The sequence below is a fragment of the Cupressus sempervirens genome, chromosome 1 (assembly GCF_028749045.1).
Source record: "Cupressus sempervirens isolate cs-2001-9-10 chromosome 1, ASM2874904v1, whole genome shotgun sequence".
Classification (NCBI taxonomy): domain Eukaryota; kingdom Viridiplantae; phylum Streptophyta; class Pinopsida; order Cupressales; family Cupressaceae; genus Cupressus; species Cupressus sempervirens.
Genome location: NC_143118.1, coordinates 389,880,272 through 389,899,720, shown reverse-complemented (window position 1 = coordinate 389,899,720; position 19,449 = coordinate 389,880,272). Strand labels below are relative to the sequence as shown.

At 36.5% G+C, this 19,449-nt stretch overlaps 1 protein-coding gene across 5 annotated transcripts in view; it reads right to left on the bottom strand.

Annotated features, from left to right (window-relative positions):
* SEX4 (dual specificity protein phosphatase (DsPTP1) family protein) overlaps window positions 1–19,449 on the bottom strand; it is a 182,971-nt gene that overhangs the window by 89,566 nt on the left and 73,956 nt on the right. For all 5 annotated transcript variants that reach the window (XM_089826615.1, XM_089826635.1, XM_089826624.1 and 2 more), the window contains 4 exons: window positions 16,486–16,562; window positions 16,290–16,366; window positions 14,506–14,586; window positions 12,309–12,441 (listed from right to left, as the gene is read on the bottom strand). In XM_089826615.1, the coding sequence (XP_089682741.1) occupies window positions 12,309–12,441; window positions 14,506–14,586; window positions 16,290–16,366; window positions 16,486–16,562 (368 nt within the window). The remainder of the gene's footprint in view (window positions 1–12,308; window positions 12,442–14,505; window positions 14,587–16,289; window positions 16,367–16,485; window positions 16,563–19,449) is intronic.

Sequence of the window (19,449 nt, the reverse complement as noted above, 5' to 3'; positions counted from 1 at the left end):
CATGGAGTGAGTAATGGGCAAGGTGAATTTCTAACTAAACTTCTATAAAGAGCTGGAAACATTGATACCGATAAACCTTCACCAACTCAAAGTCTATCTGAAAATGTACCAATTTGGCTCTAAGTTCAGTCGTACTTCTATATGGAAAAGCTTTAAAATTAGCGCACAAAGACTCCTAAAAGTAAGAATAACTTAACTATTTTGCGAATTAAGAAAGAAGTATAAGCTACAAACAAAGCGTCTAGCTATATATTTCCACAATTACTCTTGGTCAAAAGCTCTAGCTCCAATTGCTTCGTAACTCTTTTATATTCAATTCACAAGATACAAGTACCCAAAACACAAGATAACATGAATCAAAGATAACTCAGATGAATTATAGACAAAGTTTATAACTCACACAAGTAACAATCTCGCTTAATCAAAGTTAAGTCTCAAATGCTCCTTTGTATTCACTTTCTTTCAAAATAGTGCTACTCAAACAAAGTTCTGCTGGCACAACTTATCCAGAGCTCTCTTGCGTAAAGATCACGATGGTTTTACAATGAGCGGGCACTACATTATATAGGCACAGGAATTGAGAAAAAGGTGGAAGAAAAAGTGGGAGCAACTCAACCAACTTTGACCTAGTCTAACTACAAAAGAAAATATAGGGCTACATGCAACGCACATTACATCCTTTTACATATTGCATTACATGTAATTACACATTTTCATGTAATGCATCCTCTTAAACCTACAAACATGAAATAAAAACAAAAACAACAATCTTAGAGATTGTTTTTCAATGCCTTGAATTTGGCGATGATATCACGAACTGTGGGAAGATAAGCAATTGCAATGGTCTTTGACATGGCTTCGATCCTCACTGCATCTACATACGCTAATTGCACAACATTGGAATTTGCTACAATCAGCATATGCATATCCAAAGTTGTGCAATCAGCATATCCAGATGTAGTGAGGATCGAAGCCATATCCAAGACCATGGCAATTGCTAATTTTCCCACAATACAAGATATCATCATCAAATTCAAGGCACTGAAAAACAATCTTTAAGATTGTTGTTTTTGTTTTTATTTCATTTTTATAGATTTAACAAGATGCATTATATAAAAAAGTGTAATTACATGTAATGCGAGTAACATGTATGTAAAAGGATGTAATGTGGGTTGCATATGCAGTTACATGTAACCCTATATTTTCTCTTTTAGTTAGACTAGGTCAAAATTGGTTGAGTTGCTCCCACTTTTTCCTCTACCTTTTTCTCAACTCCTATGCCTATATAAAGGAGTGCCCCTTCATTGTAAAATCATTCATTATCTTTACGCAAGAGAGCTCTGGAAAATTGTGCCAACAAAACTTTGTTTGTGTAGCACTATTCTAAGAGAAAGTGAATACAAAGGAGCATTTGAGACTTAACTTTGATTAAGTGCAATTGTTACTTGTATGACTCATAAGCTTTCTCTATAATTCATCTGAGTTATCTTTGATTCATGTTATCTTGTGTTATTGGTAATTGTATCTTCCGAATTGAATATAAAAGAGTTAAAAAGCAATTGGAGCCAGAGCTTTGACCAGGAGCAATTGTGGAAGTGTATAGCTAGAAGCTTTGTGTGCAGCTTATAATTCTTTCTTAATTCGCAAAATAGTTAAGTTATTCCTACTTTTCGGAGTCTTTGTGCCCTAATTGTAAAGCTTTTCCATATAGAAGTACGACCGAACTTAGACCCAAACCGGTACATTTTCAAATAGCCTTTGAGTTAGTGAAGGTTTATCGGTATCAATGTTTCCAGCTCTTGATAGAAGTGTAGTTAAAGATTCACCCTACCTATTATTCACTCCATGAGTAAGTGGTTATTTCTTTTCTTGAAAGATAAGAAGAAAGGATATTGGTAACACCATTTTATAAAATCTCTCAACTTCTTCCTTACCTTGAGTTGATCCAAGGAATGGTGAGAAGGGGGAGCATTCTCTTTAAGGTAGGAGAGACTCTGTCTCAGACGCTATGGCTGGTCATCTTATTTTGCAATTGGATTTTTACACAAAACTGTCGGTTGCAAAATATCCACCCAATAGAACTTATACATCCATGACCCGAAATTAGTAGAATCTTTGAGACCACAAACTCTGCTGAGAAGAATGATGAGATCCTTGTACTCTTGTTTAAAGTTGGACCGATGAACACTCTTTAGCCATCTTGAGAAATTGTTCCTTTTATTGTCTAACCAGAATTGGTTGACTTACTTCCGATAATCACCTTTCTACCCATTCCAACATGCCAAAGATGATTCCTTGGTTAAATCTGCACACTCTGCTTTATGTGGTACTTTAAGGATCTGCTTAATGACCTCTGGATCAAGACTAATGACAACCTTGCCGTCAACGTCCTTGATAGTCTTTGATTTTGGAATAAAAGTTTGTGCACATCCAAGAACAAAATCAGGTTCCATGGCTGCCATAGGAAGTGCAAACACCAAGTGACTGCAACTTCTTTTGATGCACTTCATCTTGTGACCAACAAGATTTTAAATTCTTCACAGAAAATCAGCCATGTCCACATGACCAATCACTATGTCCATTACATTATCAAGAACAGATGCAATTGATGATGGAGTTGCATGATCCAACTCTTTATCATATTGATATTTCATCTTTCCTTTGGAATTTGATAATGAGGGCATCTCTTGCATTTACACTGCAGCACAAAAATCCCAAAACATAAACACATCATGAGAAGGAATGGCCATACAAGTTGATTTGCAATCAGCAAAAAAGGTTCACAAACAGATTGGAGACTTTGTAGATCTGATGAAATGATCTCAAAAAGAAATCATCATGCATATGCAGTGAATGAAGATGAAATAAACAGAATGCAGAATGAAGTGTTATGTAGGTGGAAAATGGGTGAAGGTGGAACGAAATGAGAATGCGTGTGAATGAAGATTGTTGATTTTCAAATGTGACTTAGGGTCTCCAAGACATTTATTGCATGGAAAATGAGTACATGTAAGTGCAACATGTAATGGGAGATGAAAGGTGAGATGAGATTCAAATGCGGATGGTGGATGCACTTTTACATGCAAGTGCAAATGGAGGATGAGGTGCAAAGCATGAAAAGATACGAAAACATGTATTTGCTCACGAAGGCGCAAATGCATATGGAGAGATGAAAATGCAAAATGGAAGAGGGATAATGAGGTTTATAGTCATCTTTGGTGAAAAGGTGAGGTCAAACTACATGGAAGATGAAAATGACATCTCTTTTACTTTTCAAAAAGTGACTTTTAATCAAAATCAGACCTTTTGGATGCAATTACACGTAAGGCTTTTCGTACAATCATGTTGTGCGGGTGGATGAGAAAAGTGAAATGAGCGAAAACGGAAACAGAAAATGGGATTACATGCATGTGTGGAGGTAGTCTACTCTCTCTGTTAACTCGCTACTTCTTGCTTTCACTATCTCCAAATTAGTGTAACTTTATAAACTGTCTTGACTTCCCTTAAGTAATTGTTATGAGGTAGTCTGATTTATCTTTGGACTGTACTTTGTTCACATAACATAGCACCACTACTCTCATATATGTAAATGATCACAACTAATTTGCTCCAAAGAGAATTGAAGATTTTAATGTTATTACCAATCTAGCTCCAAAGAGAACTAAAGATTTTTGTCTAATTACAGAGTGGCTTGACAAAATCTTGGTACCTCCTATTTGGCTAGAGGATAATTTTCTTTTGATTTCAGCTATTATAGCTTGTATAAGCCTAAATCATTTTCCAATCTTGCTAGTATGCATAGCTTTCAAAGATATGGGTGTCGTTGTGACAATTTCTTCATTTCTCTCAAGAAGTGTTGGGAGAAAGGGTCTACGATGTTTCAATTGGCAATAAAATTATGTTTAGGTCCATAGCTCATGCTCAGAAGAAAAGAAGATGAAAAATGTACTTCAGTAATCCTTTCCTCAATTCATGTTGCATGAGTTTTAGTGTTTAATGATATGGTAGTGAAAAAGTCTAGACTTCAGCATAGTTGCTAAGTCTTAAGTATATCTATTCAAAACTTATATCATGGTTTAATTGTCTTTTATGACATGTTTGACTAGGATTTTAGAAGTTTTCCAAATAGATGTATTATCAATATAATAACAAATATAGGAGATATTTGTAGGGTTCTATTTCTATCAGCTTTTGGCTTCTTTTGTAATCTACTTTTTATGATTAATAATATCATTGTTGCTGCAATAATCTACTACAACTTATACTCTGTTTTATGCTCTGTCTCTATACTCTGATTTATCTTTTAGATCCAATAGACACATGTTACAAAAAAATAATAGCTGACATAAAGCAAGTTGTTGCTATTTAATGGGGCTCTAAAATTTTCATCCACCAACCTTCGCATGAGATAACTCATAGGCGACCTCACCAACCCTCCTAGTAATGCGATATGGACCAAAAAATCTAAGCTGAAGCTTTTGAGACCCACTATTCTTCAAGGAACTCTGCCTACATGGTTGGAGACGAAGATAAATGACGTCACCCAACTCAAAACTCCGCTCGGTCTGACGGTGACTAGCATATATCTTTTGCTGATTCTAGGCCTGTAGAATGTTCTCCCGTAAAGATCTAAGAATATCCTGCTGATCCTATATCCAGTCCCCTGCTAGAGGTGCCCTACTGTCCTGCAAATCCAGATCTACGAATGACAGGGGCTCGCTGCCACAAAGAGACGAAATGGAGACATTTGAATGGACATGTGGTAGGAGGAGTTGTAACAATACTCTCCTAGGTACGACCACTTAACCCAGGCTCTCTGCTATCCTACTACATACCTCCGGAGATAATCTTCCACCCATTTGTTAACTATCTTCGTCTGTTCGTTCATCTGGGGGTGATAACTCGTGTTGGTGTCGACTTCGTGCTTGTCAATCTGAACAGTTCCTGCCAAAAAGTGCTAAGGAACTTGCTATTCTTGTCGCTCATAATAGTGCGAGGAAGACCATGTAAGCAAAAAACCTCCTGAAAGAACAACTCAACTACCTGAGAAGCTGACCAATCTACTGCTATGGCGAAGAAGTGAGTGAGCTTCGATAACCTATCCACCAACACAAAAATGGAGTCCCTACCCTACACCCTAGGCAACCCTGTAATAAAATCCATGAAAATACTCTCCCATTTCTACACCGAAATGGGGAGAGGCTGTAATAACCTGACCGAAAACTCATGCTTTGACTTATTCTGCTGACAAGTCTGACACTCCTTGATATGCTGGAGGACATCGTCCTTGAGGCCCTTCCATGATAATCCTTCCTTAACCTGTCTATAGGTTTTGAAGAATCCTGGGTGACCTATTGATAGTGCATCATGTAGAGTTTCCATAATCTTACTTTTGAGTTTAGATCCTAGTACGAGGTAAATATGATCCTAATAGAAAATCACATCATCTATTACCTTATACCTGCTATCCTGAAGTTGTCCATCCTTAATTTGACAAGCTTGAGTATTCTTAGAATACTCAACCAACAACTGAGACTTCCAATCTGCTGAAATCTGAGACGTAGCACAACATTCCACTAGTCAAGGCCTCCTAGAAAGTGCATCAGCAATTACATTGTTCTTACCTTTGACGTACTCAATGTCAAAATCATTGGCCTAAATCTTGCTGACCCACTTTTCTTGTCTCTTATTAAGATCCTTTTGTTTTAGGAAGTAGCGCAAACTATTGTGATATGTCCTAACTATGAATTTACCCCCCATTGGATACTATCTAAACTTGGCTAGAGCATGCATAATAGCCAACATCTCCTTATCATAAGTGGAGTACAGTCTATCGCCATCCTTAAGCTTCCTGCTCTCATAAGCAATCGGATGCCTATCCTACATGAGCACCGCGCCAATACCACTCCTTGAAGCATCACACTCAAATTAAACAATCGAGAGAAATTCAGTAGTGCTCATCACCCACTTGAGCCTATCAAAGGTCTCCTCTGCCTCAAACTGTCCATCTAAAAGCCCCTCTCCATGTGAGATCGATGAGGGGAGTCACTATCTGAGAGAAACCTCTAGCGAACCTCTTGTAGTAAGAGTAAAGACCCATGAAATCTCTCAATTCTGATACATTTCTCGATGATGGCCAATCTAGGATTCTGTGAATCTTTTCTTGATGCACCTTCATCCCATCTGCACCAATCACGTGACCAAGGTAAAGAATCTCAGTCAACCCGAACTCACACTTGGATTCCTTGGCAAATAACGAGTGCTCCTCCATGATACTGAGTACCACATCTAGATGTTGCAAGTGCTCCTCACAAGTTCTGCTGAAAATCAATGTGTCATCAAAAAATACTAATACACTCTTCTGCAACTGCTTCCTAAAAATGTGGTTCATGCAGGATTGAAATGTAGCTGGTGCATTAGTGAGCCCAAATGGCATCACCAAGAACTCGTAGTGACCATAGTGACATCGAAAGGTTGTATTATGCGTATCCTTCTCACAAACCTGTATTTGATAGTACCCCGGTCAGAGATCTATCTTTGGGAAGTAAACTGCCCCATGTAACTCATCCAGTAGCTCATCATTGTGAGGGATTGGGTACCTGTTCTTGATGGTTCTCTTGTTGAGAGCACAGTAATCAATACACATGCGTAGAGTGTCATTCTTCTTCACCAATAAAACTGAAGAAGCAAAGGGACTGGAGCTAAGCCTGATGTGTCCCATGTCTAGAAGCTCCTTAATCATCTTTTCTATCTCCTCCTTATAATGCTTGGGATGACGATACGGTGTCGTAATGACGGGTTTGGCGCCCTCCTCCAACTCTATGATATGTTCAAACCCTCTATCTAGGGGAATACCTGGAGGTATGTCCTCAAAAAAACTCTGATGCTTATCAAGCACTAGCTGAATGTCAATATGAAACTGTTGTCCTAACTCTAAGGCAGCCTTATAGGAAATAAAACAGTGTGCTGCCCACTCCATGTCATCATGCCTCATAATGGCCTCCATCCTGTAGGCTGAAATCAACCTAGGTTCACCCTCTGGCATAGCCTTAAAGATCACCTATCGGCCATCTTGTAAGAACTCCAATTGCATCTTCTCGTGATCAACTGTATATCTGCCTATGGTCTCTAACCACTATCTCCCCAACATGGCATCTAGTCCATCTGAATCCACCACATAAAAATCTGCCTCAAGAAGGAAATCATCAAAATGAATTAGAAGTCCTGACACCTTCCCTGTGCACCTCAATCTCTCACCTCCTGCCACCCTAACCTCAAACTCAGGTATGTCGTCAAATCTATAACTTCCTCTTGGTAACCCATCGTGAGCTTATGAAGTTATGCGATGCACCTGTATCCAAGAGACATATAATATGCTATCCTCTTAACAATTCCTTTCAAACAAAGGGGTGTCCTGTGGGATCACTAGAAAGTGATGCTATGATAGGAGGTTGCCCCTAGGTACCTTCCATCTTCCTCCCTCTAGGTGGTCGATCCTCGTTCTCCTCATCACTGCCGTCAACATCGCTACCCTCCTGCTACTCATTCTCCTCCTCTGAAAGTACCTCTACATAATGTATCTTGCCTTTGCCAAGGCATTTATGATCGGGTGTCCATGGCTCTCTGCAAGTGAAGCATAGCTTCTTCCCCCTGAGTTCATTTTGTGTCTCAAAGTCCATCCTAGGATGTGTAGTCTTATGCTGGTTTTTGTTCTTTTGGAGTGAAGTGGTCCCCTTGTACATCTTCTTAGGAGGTTGTATTATCGAAGAGGGTGACTCTAGATCGTGTGCGATCTTAATAGCATCATCCAAAGTGTTTGGTTTAAGTACCTTAACCAAACCTCTATATCTATCCTATAAACCCTCGATGAACAGCAATACCTTACGTTGTTCTGTCATGTCTGAAACCATCACCGAGATTTGTTGAAACTCGTCAAAGAAATCATCTAGAAATCCACCCTGTCGTAGCTGTACCAAAACCCTATAATAGACCTCTATGTCCCTCCTATCAAAGCTAGTAATCAGCTTAGAGCTGAAAGTCTCATAGGGCGTAATGAGACCATGATCCTAGGTAACCAACCCATGATGCCACCAATCATATGCCACCCTCTCCAAGTGCATCATAGCAAACCTGATGGCTTTTGTCTCTAACATAGGTTTAAGTGTTAGGTACGTGTCTAGCTTGTGAATCCAAGCTCTCACAAATGTCTTACTGCTGCCATCAAAAGTAGGGAGAGAGTTTGTTCATAGCATGTTTTAAGCCTTTGTTTGGTGCTCTAGGTCTCCTATCCTGTTGTTGTTTATCGGACTCCCTTTTTTTGATTTAAATATTGAACAAAGGACATATTTTGTTTAATAGGATCAAAAAACAAATCTCATTCATCATACATTGCCAAAACATTGTCTGGTAGTAAATTTGGTGTCATTGGTGATGCTCTCTCTTCCTCTACATTAAAGGTCTATCAATGTTTCGTGTGGGAGCCCTAACAGCTCAGGGTGATCCAGCAACACTACTACCTCCACTTGATGGCTCAGAGCTCTCTTGTTAACAGGGGCTAATTGTTGCATATTAGCTACAAGTTGTTGAAGAGCATCAACAATGTTATTCTGCCATCTCTAATAACTCATAATGTTTCCCTTACTTCTCAATCCGATTAAGCTTCATTACGTGCCATTTGAATGTTGTTTTCCTATTCTACCTCTGCCACCATGATATCAAAATCAAAGTCCTCACTATCATGCTCCACAAGAAGCATAGTCTCATCTAATGGAACCCCAACCAATCCCAGTGTTGTCTCATCTTCATCTATCTGTGCCACATCCTCAAGCTCAACATCCCACAGCAAAGTTGGAGTTTGCCTATACTTTGGAGTCTAACGCTCTGCAAGTCAAAGAGCATGATGCACTGCCACTAGCTTCTCCGCTCGTTTAGAGGTAAGTCTGTTCCTCCTAACGAAGCAAATAAATGAATATGTCGACCAATTCCTCTTTGCGGCTGAGGAACTAGCAACCTATGCAAGGAGGCGAGTAGCAAGTTCTTTTAACTCAAGTGTATCTCTCCCATGCTAGATCCACCATCCAATAAGATCTCTCTGTGCCAAAACAACTCTATCCAACCTTGCTTGTGGCTTACCCAAGTTTGGGCCACGAAGGTTGGTGAAGGAACTGTGCACGAAGAGTAGAGGCCCCTTGAGCTGAATACATCATATCAATGGCTTTTGTGAAGCCATCCAATACCTCAGGATCATTATACGGGAGGCCCCTTCCACCCAACTTTGCATACCATTTGGAATTTAGAGCAAAGGTTGCCATAGGAAGCACGGTATTCATTATGTTCCACCTCTATGTTAGAATAGGCCTAATATGCTCCTCATAAAACCCAAATGTAGGATCTTTTGCTGCAACAATTCTCTTCATCTTCCCCAACATACTGTCAAAAGTCTCATTTATCTCTCCCAAACTAAGAGCATCAGTATCAGCATATCTAATGACATCTACAATGGATGATATGACAGAGATAATATATCTGCAAGAATTTTAAATCAAAATTAGAAATTTGAATTTTTTACGTTAGTATGAAAATCAGCAAGCAAAAGACTAACATTTAATTTAAAAATCAGCATCCTACATCATTATGGACCACCAGCTCTCATCAAGGATCCTTTGTTCATCACTTTTCTTTCAGAGGACGTAGAATTAGACCATCGTCCCCACTCTAGATTCACCACCATCAATTGGAGGGCCTCATACACCTCAATCATCCTCTCCATCAAGATGAAGTATGTGCAATACCTATAGAGACTATTATAAATTAAAATAAAGTTAAACATTAATGATTAAACACATCACATGTAAGTTTGTAACAATTATAAATAAAAATAAACTTAAATCAAACTAAAAGTAAACTATAATTAAAATTAACATGCCTTGTCCCGGCTGGTTTGAGGAACTCCTTAGAGAAGTACCTGAATAGAGCAAGTGAAGTCTGGTATTTGCATATAAACATTTGCTCTTCTCCAACTTCTAACACCGCCTATTTCACACATTCAATCTTCCTTGTGTCCTTCAATGTATGAACACAAGGAAGATGAGCCTATAAGCACCCTCAACCATCAAACCAACTAATTTGCACACACATGGAAAATCTGTGACAGCCTATACTACACTAGCCGACCCAGCCTCCTCTATGGCATCTCTCAAAACGGTGAGTTGGAATTATGCATCCTTCTTTCCTGAGCAATCTATGGCTTTCAAAAAATAAAAGCCAGCAAGAGATGTGACAATATTGATGAGTAGTCGATGTCTAACATTGGTCCACCCATCCATCACAATAGGGCAGCATGTCCTAACCCAAGTACATTTCATATCCTCAAACAACAAAGAAACCCTAATGTACTTTTCATCTACGATGGTGGTTCATAGCTTGTGCTCACTAGGGGGTACAAATGAGGGATTCATATTCAATATATCTGTAACCATTTGTTTAAAATAAGTGGAACGGGCTGCATAATATGGAATACCATTAGCAACAAAGAATCTATCAATGGATGCCTCACACTTTTCCTTTGCCTGTGCATTAAACAAACTTTCCACTGAGCCCTTCTCACCACTACTCATCTTCCTCTTCCCTCTGGACTCAATAGGGCTGCCACTAGGACCAATGGTGGATGACATATGCTTCAATGACTGTGATTGACTAGACGGTGATGTCACTATCATATTTCACCCCCCCCCCCCCCCTCCCAAATTTCAACCTCTAAGTGCAATCTTTGGCATTCTAATCTATTCATCAGTTAAGTTAGGACAAGCTTTGACTCCATGGCATGCAATACCTAAAAAGTGTGACTTCACTGTTGTATAGCTGCCCCTAAAATCATCAAGACAAACATGGCAATCCCACACCCTAGTCCCTCCTACATTCTTTTTATCTTTTGGCATAGGTGTGACAAATTGGAGAAGAGGTTTTTTTTTATTGAAAGGACCCTTTGCAAAATCATTCATGATGGTAGAAGGGAACAGTCGGCCATCCCCAACACAGTCGAGGGAGGTGTGGAAGTTCCCTTTCCATACCAAGGACTGTTGATCATCCCCTTTTTATTTCCCAGACGTCCCCAAGTACCAGAGACGTCTCCTGTGGATTTTGGTACGTTGGGGATGGCAGGGGGACGTCCCATACTTGTCCCCTCGTCCCAGGGATGTCCCTATCTTAGAAATGTGGGCTTTTCGAGCGAGGATGCGTCCCTGGGGTACATAGGTTTTTTTTCTATTTATGGTCTTTTGTTGATAATTTGGAATATCTAGGCAATAGTTATGTATTTATGTACACTCCATTTTGCTTTTTCATGGGCATTTTTGCTGATTAGGACTTATGGTATGGTGGAAATAGGGGTTGCTATAAGTTTATCTGATGCCGTAAGCTGTAATCCTTTACCTTTTATAATTTGAAGAATAGTATGAACTAGCGATTTTTAAAAATTAATTTAATAATTATCTCCAAAACATCATATCGTGTGCCCTGCTTCTGAACTCAATGCATTCAAAAAAAAAAAATTTTGAAGCTAACTCTCAAATTGTTTCTATGATTATATCAAAAGAAAAATAGAATAAAGCACAATGCCAATTCTGACTATGTAGTTAAAGTTATGAGATGATGCAAAAAGAGGCTACTTTTGTGCCTATAAGTTTCAACAACCTAAAAAATGAATCCTAAATGCCCTCTACTTGTGTTCTCTGAGGCCACTCAAGACCATGACATAACCACTGCACGCAGAAAGTAAATAACCTTCTTTTATTGATACTGGAACTCTTTTATATGATTTTTTTTATTTGGCCTTCCCCATGATAGTATAACTGTATGCAATTATTGAGAGCCATAGGCCAACTTTGGTCACTTACAGGCATTATAATAATTTCTCTCTTCCTTTCAATTTGTCAAAACCAAGATTCTCAAAAGAAACAAAAATGCTGCAAAGCAGGATTTGCTTCCTATATATATTCCTCTCAGCAATATTATCCTGACCAGATCCATTCCTTTCATATTTTTTCCCAAATTGAGACAGTAGCATCTGTCACAAGTACTTATCTACTACCAAACAATGGTTTTAAGAACATTTATGACTTTTCAAAATGACTACAAGCGCTACGAAGTTGATAATATTAAACTTATTTAATTTTATTGACTAAATGGTGCACGAAAAATGTTGACTTGAATTATTTGGAATCAATAAGAGTATTGCTTCAAACATTGTTTTAAATTTAACATTTCATTCTAAGCTCTGTTAGAATTCAACAAACATATTGCAGACTCACCGCAACAGCAGGAGCTCTGCCAAGTCCAGCAGTGCAATGTACATATGTTATTCCATCACCACGTTTTACAGCTGTCAGTAGTTTGCCAACAACAGTTGGAAGCTTCATACGCAAATCAAATGCATCGAAGTCCCTGTCAAGGAGAAGCATCATTGACTGTAAAAAGTAACGACAGAAAATAAAAAACAACAAAAATGACTTTCAGAAATTTTATAAGAAATAATAATCACTAAATCACATGTTGATGCTCATGCATCGACAGTCCTGCAGTTACTCCCACTGGTACTTAAAGTAAACTAATGTCCCATTTTTTTTCTTTATCTTTGGTATTCATTTACTTATCTTCATAATACATGTTCCTATAGCACTTGCTTTCTCTTAATAATTTCATGTCTTCATAATCATTCTTTTATTGTTTTCTTTGTTAGGTTATGTTGTGGTCACTTCAATTACTTATATTATTTGTACAATAGACTTCTAAGCTATGTTAATGTATCTCAACATTCATGAACATTATTAAAATCTTTTTACTTTTATTTCTTTCTACTGTACATATTTGTGCACTCTGCATGCTAACTAGGAGTAGATGTTGATTGTTGTATCTTGTTTAATTTAATCCCAGAACTTTGCACAGAAAACCTGTCATGTCCCCAATTATAGAAAAATTAATTTTGAGCATATAGCCCAGCTTAAGAAATTTTCCATAAACTACTTGATGAGTTAGGAAGAACTCCAAAGTTCTTGTAGGGCTCATATTGTATCTTGCAAAGATGTAATTGATAGGTGATGAGTTCAAATGGTTATATGAATCCTCTTGATGCTTTCATAACCAATTTATGGCCTTTTGGGTGCTCTCCAATCTTCTTGGAGTAGAAGGTCGCTTTTAGCAAGTTATCCAGTTGCTTCAGTACACAATCCTTTGACTACAATTTCACTATGGGATGATCGCAGTTGCATAATTAGGTCATCTTGATACTTTCTACAACTTGGGTATGCTATCGAGTTATTATTTAATTCATGAAAATGTCTAATGTTGAAAATAGAAAAAGAACAACTTAGTGTAATAGCTCATTGAAAAAGGTACTCCAATGTGTTTTGAGTTAGATTCCTAGGCTTAAGTTACTATGCACATGAGAAATATTATTAACCCTACCAAATTTCTTTGTGATGTAAAAAATTTACGATATTCTATAATTGAATATTTTCCTCTGCAAAGCTAAATAAAGGAGGTTGAGGGCACGTTGAAGAGATTAAACCTCAACAGTTTTTCTTCCAAAGCTTCTTGAGGACAACCACCTAATTGGAGTTGCTAGTTTCAAGGACAAAAATCCCCCAACTAAGTAAGTGGTTTCATACAAACATCCCCAAACGTTGACACATTTCAATTATCAGCAATTTTTAGTGTGCTCCCAGTTAGCAATCAGTTCTATAATGTCAATTAGATAGCAGCATGAGGGTGTTATGAAGCCTACGCCAGCTTATTCCTCATCATTAAATTAGGTATATTGTTCTTGTTTCCTTGTTTAAGCTTTGCTATTTAAACTTAATTCTGAATCCTGATCTTTCATCTCTGAAACCACATACCTCTAGGGTTTTCATTCTAGGAATTGTTGTTGAACTTGCAATCCAAAAATTGCAATTAATGAAAAACAACATTCAAGATGCGAAAGTGAGCTCCTCCATTCCTATTTTAAGCCTTCCCTTGAAATTTTGAAAAGTCGTAATTTATAATTCACCCCTATTAAAATAATTATTTTAGCTCATAAAATGACATTATCATATTTTTATTTTTAACTTAGTCACTTAAAAAAATTGATTAAATAAAGGCAGACAAATCAACATAAAGCAACTACATTTAATTAATTAAAAATACTCTCTTATTTAATTCTCCAAATTAGCCTAAAAGAATAAATAGGTTAATGACATTTCCGCAAACACCAAAGTCAAAGAAGGGGAAATTAGACTAGTGCAAAACTCTCAAGAAGAAAACTGAACACATGAAACAAAACTATAACTCACATAATTATTAAAACCACTCACATTTGACACCAGTACAGATTTAAAAAATAAAATGGATAGTGTTTCTCAAGGAGAAAATATGGATCAGATTACAGAAACAATGTGAAAATAATGCCAGATGGATTTTTCCTTTCAAAATTATATATTTCAGTTCACAAGATAAGATAAAGAATCTTACCTTATTTCAGCTCGTATGTGTTGAAGCTCATTGTAATCATCAGCGCGTCGTTGTATTGCACCTATATCAACCCCAAAGTAACTTTTCAAGTTGTCAAGGATGCAAGTATGGAACCTCTATACATAGCAAGCATAAATATCAACCTCTATACTATTTTCAATCTTTCACACAAGCCAAGTTGATGTTTTTTAAAATTCTCAAGAAAATGTATCAAAATATTTTAGACAAAATAAATCAGATTCCAATGATGTTTTGCAATCATGTTGTTTAGATTGGCTTCATTTTTCAAAAAGAGAAAATAAGGAAAAAAAGAGCTAATGGCATTTATATTGGACTAGCATATCAATCTCATCAATCATGAAATGTTCCTTAATAGTATCAAATTACATACAAAACGAGTTAAATATTTTGTTAAATAGCCAATACCTATTCACAAGTGAAGATGAAAAGCTTTTTGGACTCATTAAAATAATGAAACCACAAGCCTGTTTATTTATTTACTATGCATTTCCCAGCATTTGTACTGTTCACTTTCCCTGTTAAATCATTTTTAGTATTGGCTCACTTATTCAAATAATTCAATCTTTTTTTACCATAATTTTTCCCTCTTAAAAATTATGTTCAGAATTATTCTTCTACAAGTCATAAAAGAAAAGTAAAACATCCTCATCTTTAAAGTCTCATGTTATATCATATATATCGAAGGCAACATTAAGATGGACTCATTTTAAACCACACATGATGTACGACTCCAATACAAGATGGTACATGTTGGACTTTCATGCTAAGAAAATTATATTGTTTTTTGCGAAATAAATGTTTGAGCATATTAAGGAGATCTAAGATATAGAACAAGCAACTTTCAAGAAAATTATAGGAAGGTAAATCACATCTTACCTCCCAAAGCTATTATTGCAGTACATATTACTTTTATCATAGATTAGGATTCTGTCATTATTAAAGTGCCTTTGATAGAATAGGTTAAGATCTTTTCCTTTTAGTTTTTCATAGAATTTCCTATTGTGATGAACCTATTCTGTAAACTATAATATACACAGGTCTTACATGCATTAAAATAGAATAGAACCCCACATAGCCAGGGTGCATTCTCAGGGGAATTTTTTATCCCCATATGCCACCTTTCATTAGTTCTATTCCCCAGCGTGGTACAACCGGTCTTGCTGGGATGGGACATAGCTCCTTTTACCATATAGTTTATGCGTGGATATTAGCTCCCTGTATGATTACCCTCTCTCACCTTAAGCTGGGATACCCTGGACAGAACTCAAGTGTTGAATTTTACTCATCCATCAACCTAGGCTAGAAAATTGAAGAGTTTCCATAGAGGAAGAATCCCAATGTTTCTAGATTTTGGGAGAAAACATAGCGACATCATAATGTAATAAAGACAAAAAACTTGGAATCCTAGATCATACAAATGATGAGAACTAAGTTTTGAGGGACACATGACCAAGCCTGTGACCACTTTCATCATTAAGAAACTCATAACAACTCAATGATTAGAAGGAAGAAAAGTTCAATGAAAAGAAACACATTTTTGACAGCTATTAAGAAAATAATATTTGCATATTTTCTAGCCAAAAGGAATACAAGTATATGCAAGAACCATTAAAAGTTAATGCATAGCTCAATTTCTCTGCATCTTTTTTGTTCACAGAGAATGAAGACAATAATAGTTGCAGGATTAAATATGTTTCATAAAAGCATTTCAAATATAAAACTAGCAATGCTACTAGAGTTCCGAAGAAATATTTTAAGGATACTCAAGATCTGGGTCTTGTTGCAGACAAAATATTGTCCCAACGCCAATGTTCTTCAATCTATCAACATCTGCAGGAGTCTGGATTCCACTCATTCAAATCAAATCAGTCTATATAAGCACAACCAAAGATGGTATTTTTCAAAAGTACTAGAATAACAAACAAATTAACTTTCTGTCCAAAAGAATACTTGAGATACCTGGAGGCAGGAGCCAACAATTAGATCTGGAAGGACAAAGTTATAATTCATACCCATCTCATGTCGATATGTCAATACTGCAATAAGGGAAGAAATTTCAGAAATGGTATCAAAAGTTACTGCCACAACCTGGATGTCACAGTCCAATTAACTGAAGCTAATTATAGTGTTTAAATTCCAGAACATTTACAGGAAAACAGTATTTCAACATATTAGGGCAAGCTACCTTTTCAGAACAGTATACGAAATGATGAATTCCCTTATGTTTTCAACCTAGAACCTAAGGATCTCAACGAGTATGCAATGAAAACTAACTGAAATTGAAACCTGAATTTTTGTTCTCATGATGAGAGATTTTAAAATATTATAGCTCTCTACTACAAAGAATATTAATGCGACTAAGGATCCCTAGCAACTTTCGATTAAACACAAAAAATTTAAATCACATCTAGAACTAGAATGAATTCAAATGAAGACAAACACAAACTTTTGAATTACCTATGAAAAAAATGTATAAATAACTATAATTTATTAATACTGCATCTATTAAAACTTTGCAATTTAAAGCCTATTAGTTATTACATTTTATGCAACTCAAGAGAACACTCAAAGAGATTCAAGAGTGGTAGAATGAAGAATACATAAGGAACTCATTTAAAGAAGATGTGTGAAAGAATGAGTGTGAGACTTATGTGAATAGAATAATGAATTATAAGAAATATTTAAGCAGATTTGTAATGCATATGTGAACAGATTTAAAGCATAGATAAGTACGTTCATAAAGCATATGTGAGCAGATTTGGAAGAAAGTCATATTAAGATTATTCTTTGAAAGAACGATTTCAAGAGGGGAAGTATTAACTAGTTTCAGACTTTTGTCATTTATCATCTTTCAATCTAAGGCAGAGGTATGTGTCTAGCTTAAACATCCAAGCACAAGCCATACATTTATTAGATTCATCATAAGAAGTGAGAATCAATTTCCTCAAAGATTTCTACATCTCTCTAGAAAGCTTATGGTCTAGGCTTAGCCATAAGTTATGAGTGACATATCACTTTAGACATGTGAAACAGGAATATTTTTTTGTGTGTTATCTGATGTGGTGTCAAGATTAGTAGCCCCAAAGAAACTTGCTTTGCCAGTTGCCTAACCAGGTGTATTTTTTATAATTATTGTGAAACAATAGTGTCATCATATCAAGCATCAAATCAAACTTCATTTAAACCCGACCATCAATTTAGTCATCTATGGCCATTTCCCTTCACTTTTTGACATACTATATGCTCTAAAATAAATTGAAAAGGATGAAATTTCATTGCTAAATCCTTTGCGTACCATCTTTCTTTCCTAATTTTCCCTTCGATGATATCTAACTGCTCTTGTTGGAAGAATGTGCAACTATGTACTTGAAAGATTTGTTGCCACATATTTGAGAGGTGTTGTCATTGATGTCACCATATTCCTCTGTTTGTGACAGTGTTGCAATGAAGTTTGATGAGTTCATTTGTTCGGCATAAGAAGTACGCTGAGGATCAAAGTTTGTGCATTTTAAGAGATTACAAGGGGATTGTCTGTAGTCGATTCTGTTCAATTCAGAGATTCGCATGATGATTTAAGTGAGTTATATGCATCTATGTTGTGACTAGTTTTTTAGTTGTTTAGATGTGATACAGTGACAGTAATTTGATCTGCACTGTACTATTCGCACATCTGGTAGCATGTTTGGGAAATTGATGTGTGCCATCAATTTAAATGGTTCATGATTTAGAGGCCTGCAAGTGATTTTTCAAGGTTGACAGTGATTATTACTAGTGTTCCTGAGGTTCAGTATGAAGATTTTAGTTACTTCAGAATTTGTGTTGGTGTGGGTGTTTTTGTGGTTATTCATGATGCTTGTGGATGTTTCTGGATCGTATGTTTTTGTGTTGCTCATCCACATTAATCGTTGTGCTCGTAATTGATGATTTTTGTTGGTATATTGGTGTTCTTCATATTCTTGGCTGACCAAATGATTGAAGCATGTGGTGGATGTTCGAGGCATAATTCTTGGAAGAAACTCATGTTCAAGGATGAAGATTATGGTCTGTTCTATGTCTAAGCTGACATTGATTGGTCCACATTTAATATTACATTTAAGTATGATTTTTCTTATAAATTGGGTAGAAAGTGTTGAGCCAACCTTATTGATTCTTTCAAGATTGATGTCATGCATAAATAAATGTAATAATTTTGTATTCGTGTGTGTTTAAGGTGTGGTTATGAGAGAGATGTGTGTAAGCTGCAAGTATACATCTTTTGAAGGCAATGAACAAGTGTGAAAAATAAAGTCGTATTTGTGCTTCTATAGAACTAATCCAAGCATAATGAAGATGTTTTTATACAGTTCATAATCTGTGGATGTAATCCAAATATGTTATAAGGCAGTGAGCCTTCCCTAGTCAGTAAACCTTTCATTTTGAGCAGTGAGCTCTAGGTCGTGTACATGAATGCATGCGCATTCCCATTGTAATAATCCTAAAAGGACATAATACTTTTAATAGAGTATACTTATATATCCACATAGTTCCTTCTATTGAAGCATGTAAATTGATCAATAACATATTCAAGCATTGTGAAGAAAAATTGATGTCTCATGTACACGTAAGAGAGAAGGAAGGTGATTAGCACTTTAATTTCTCCAGCTATGGATAGACATAGGACTGGCAGTTCTAGAAGTCAGTAGAGTAATGAGGAAGTTAGCGTAAAAATGAATGCTTTGCAAAAGAGTATGGAAAAACTTAAGCTTCATCAATAGAGGTTGGCAAAAAGCTTGTCCGATCTAGCGACAATTGACATCAAGCATCAATTTCTTTCATATTTCAATGGTTTGACATTGTAATAACCCCAACCAGTTATAACTTTGTAAAACACCAAATCCTTCTCAAATTCAATTGTTTGACATTTTGTCAAACACTTTGCAAGCA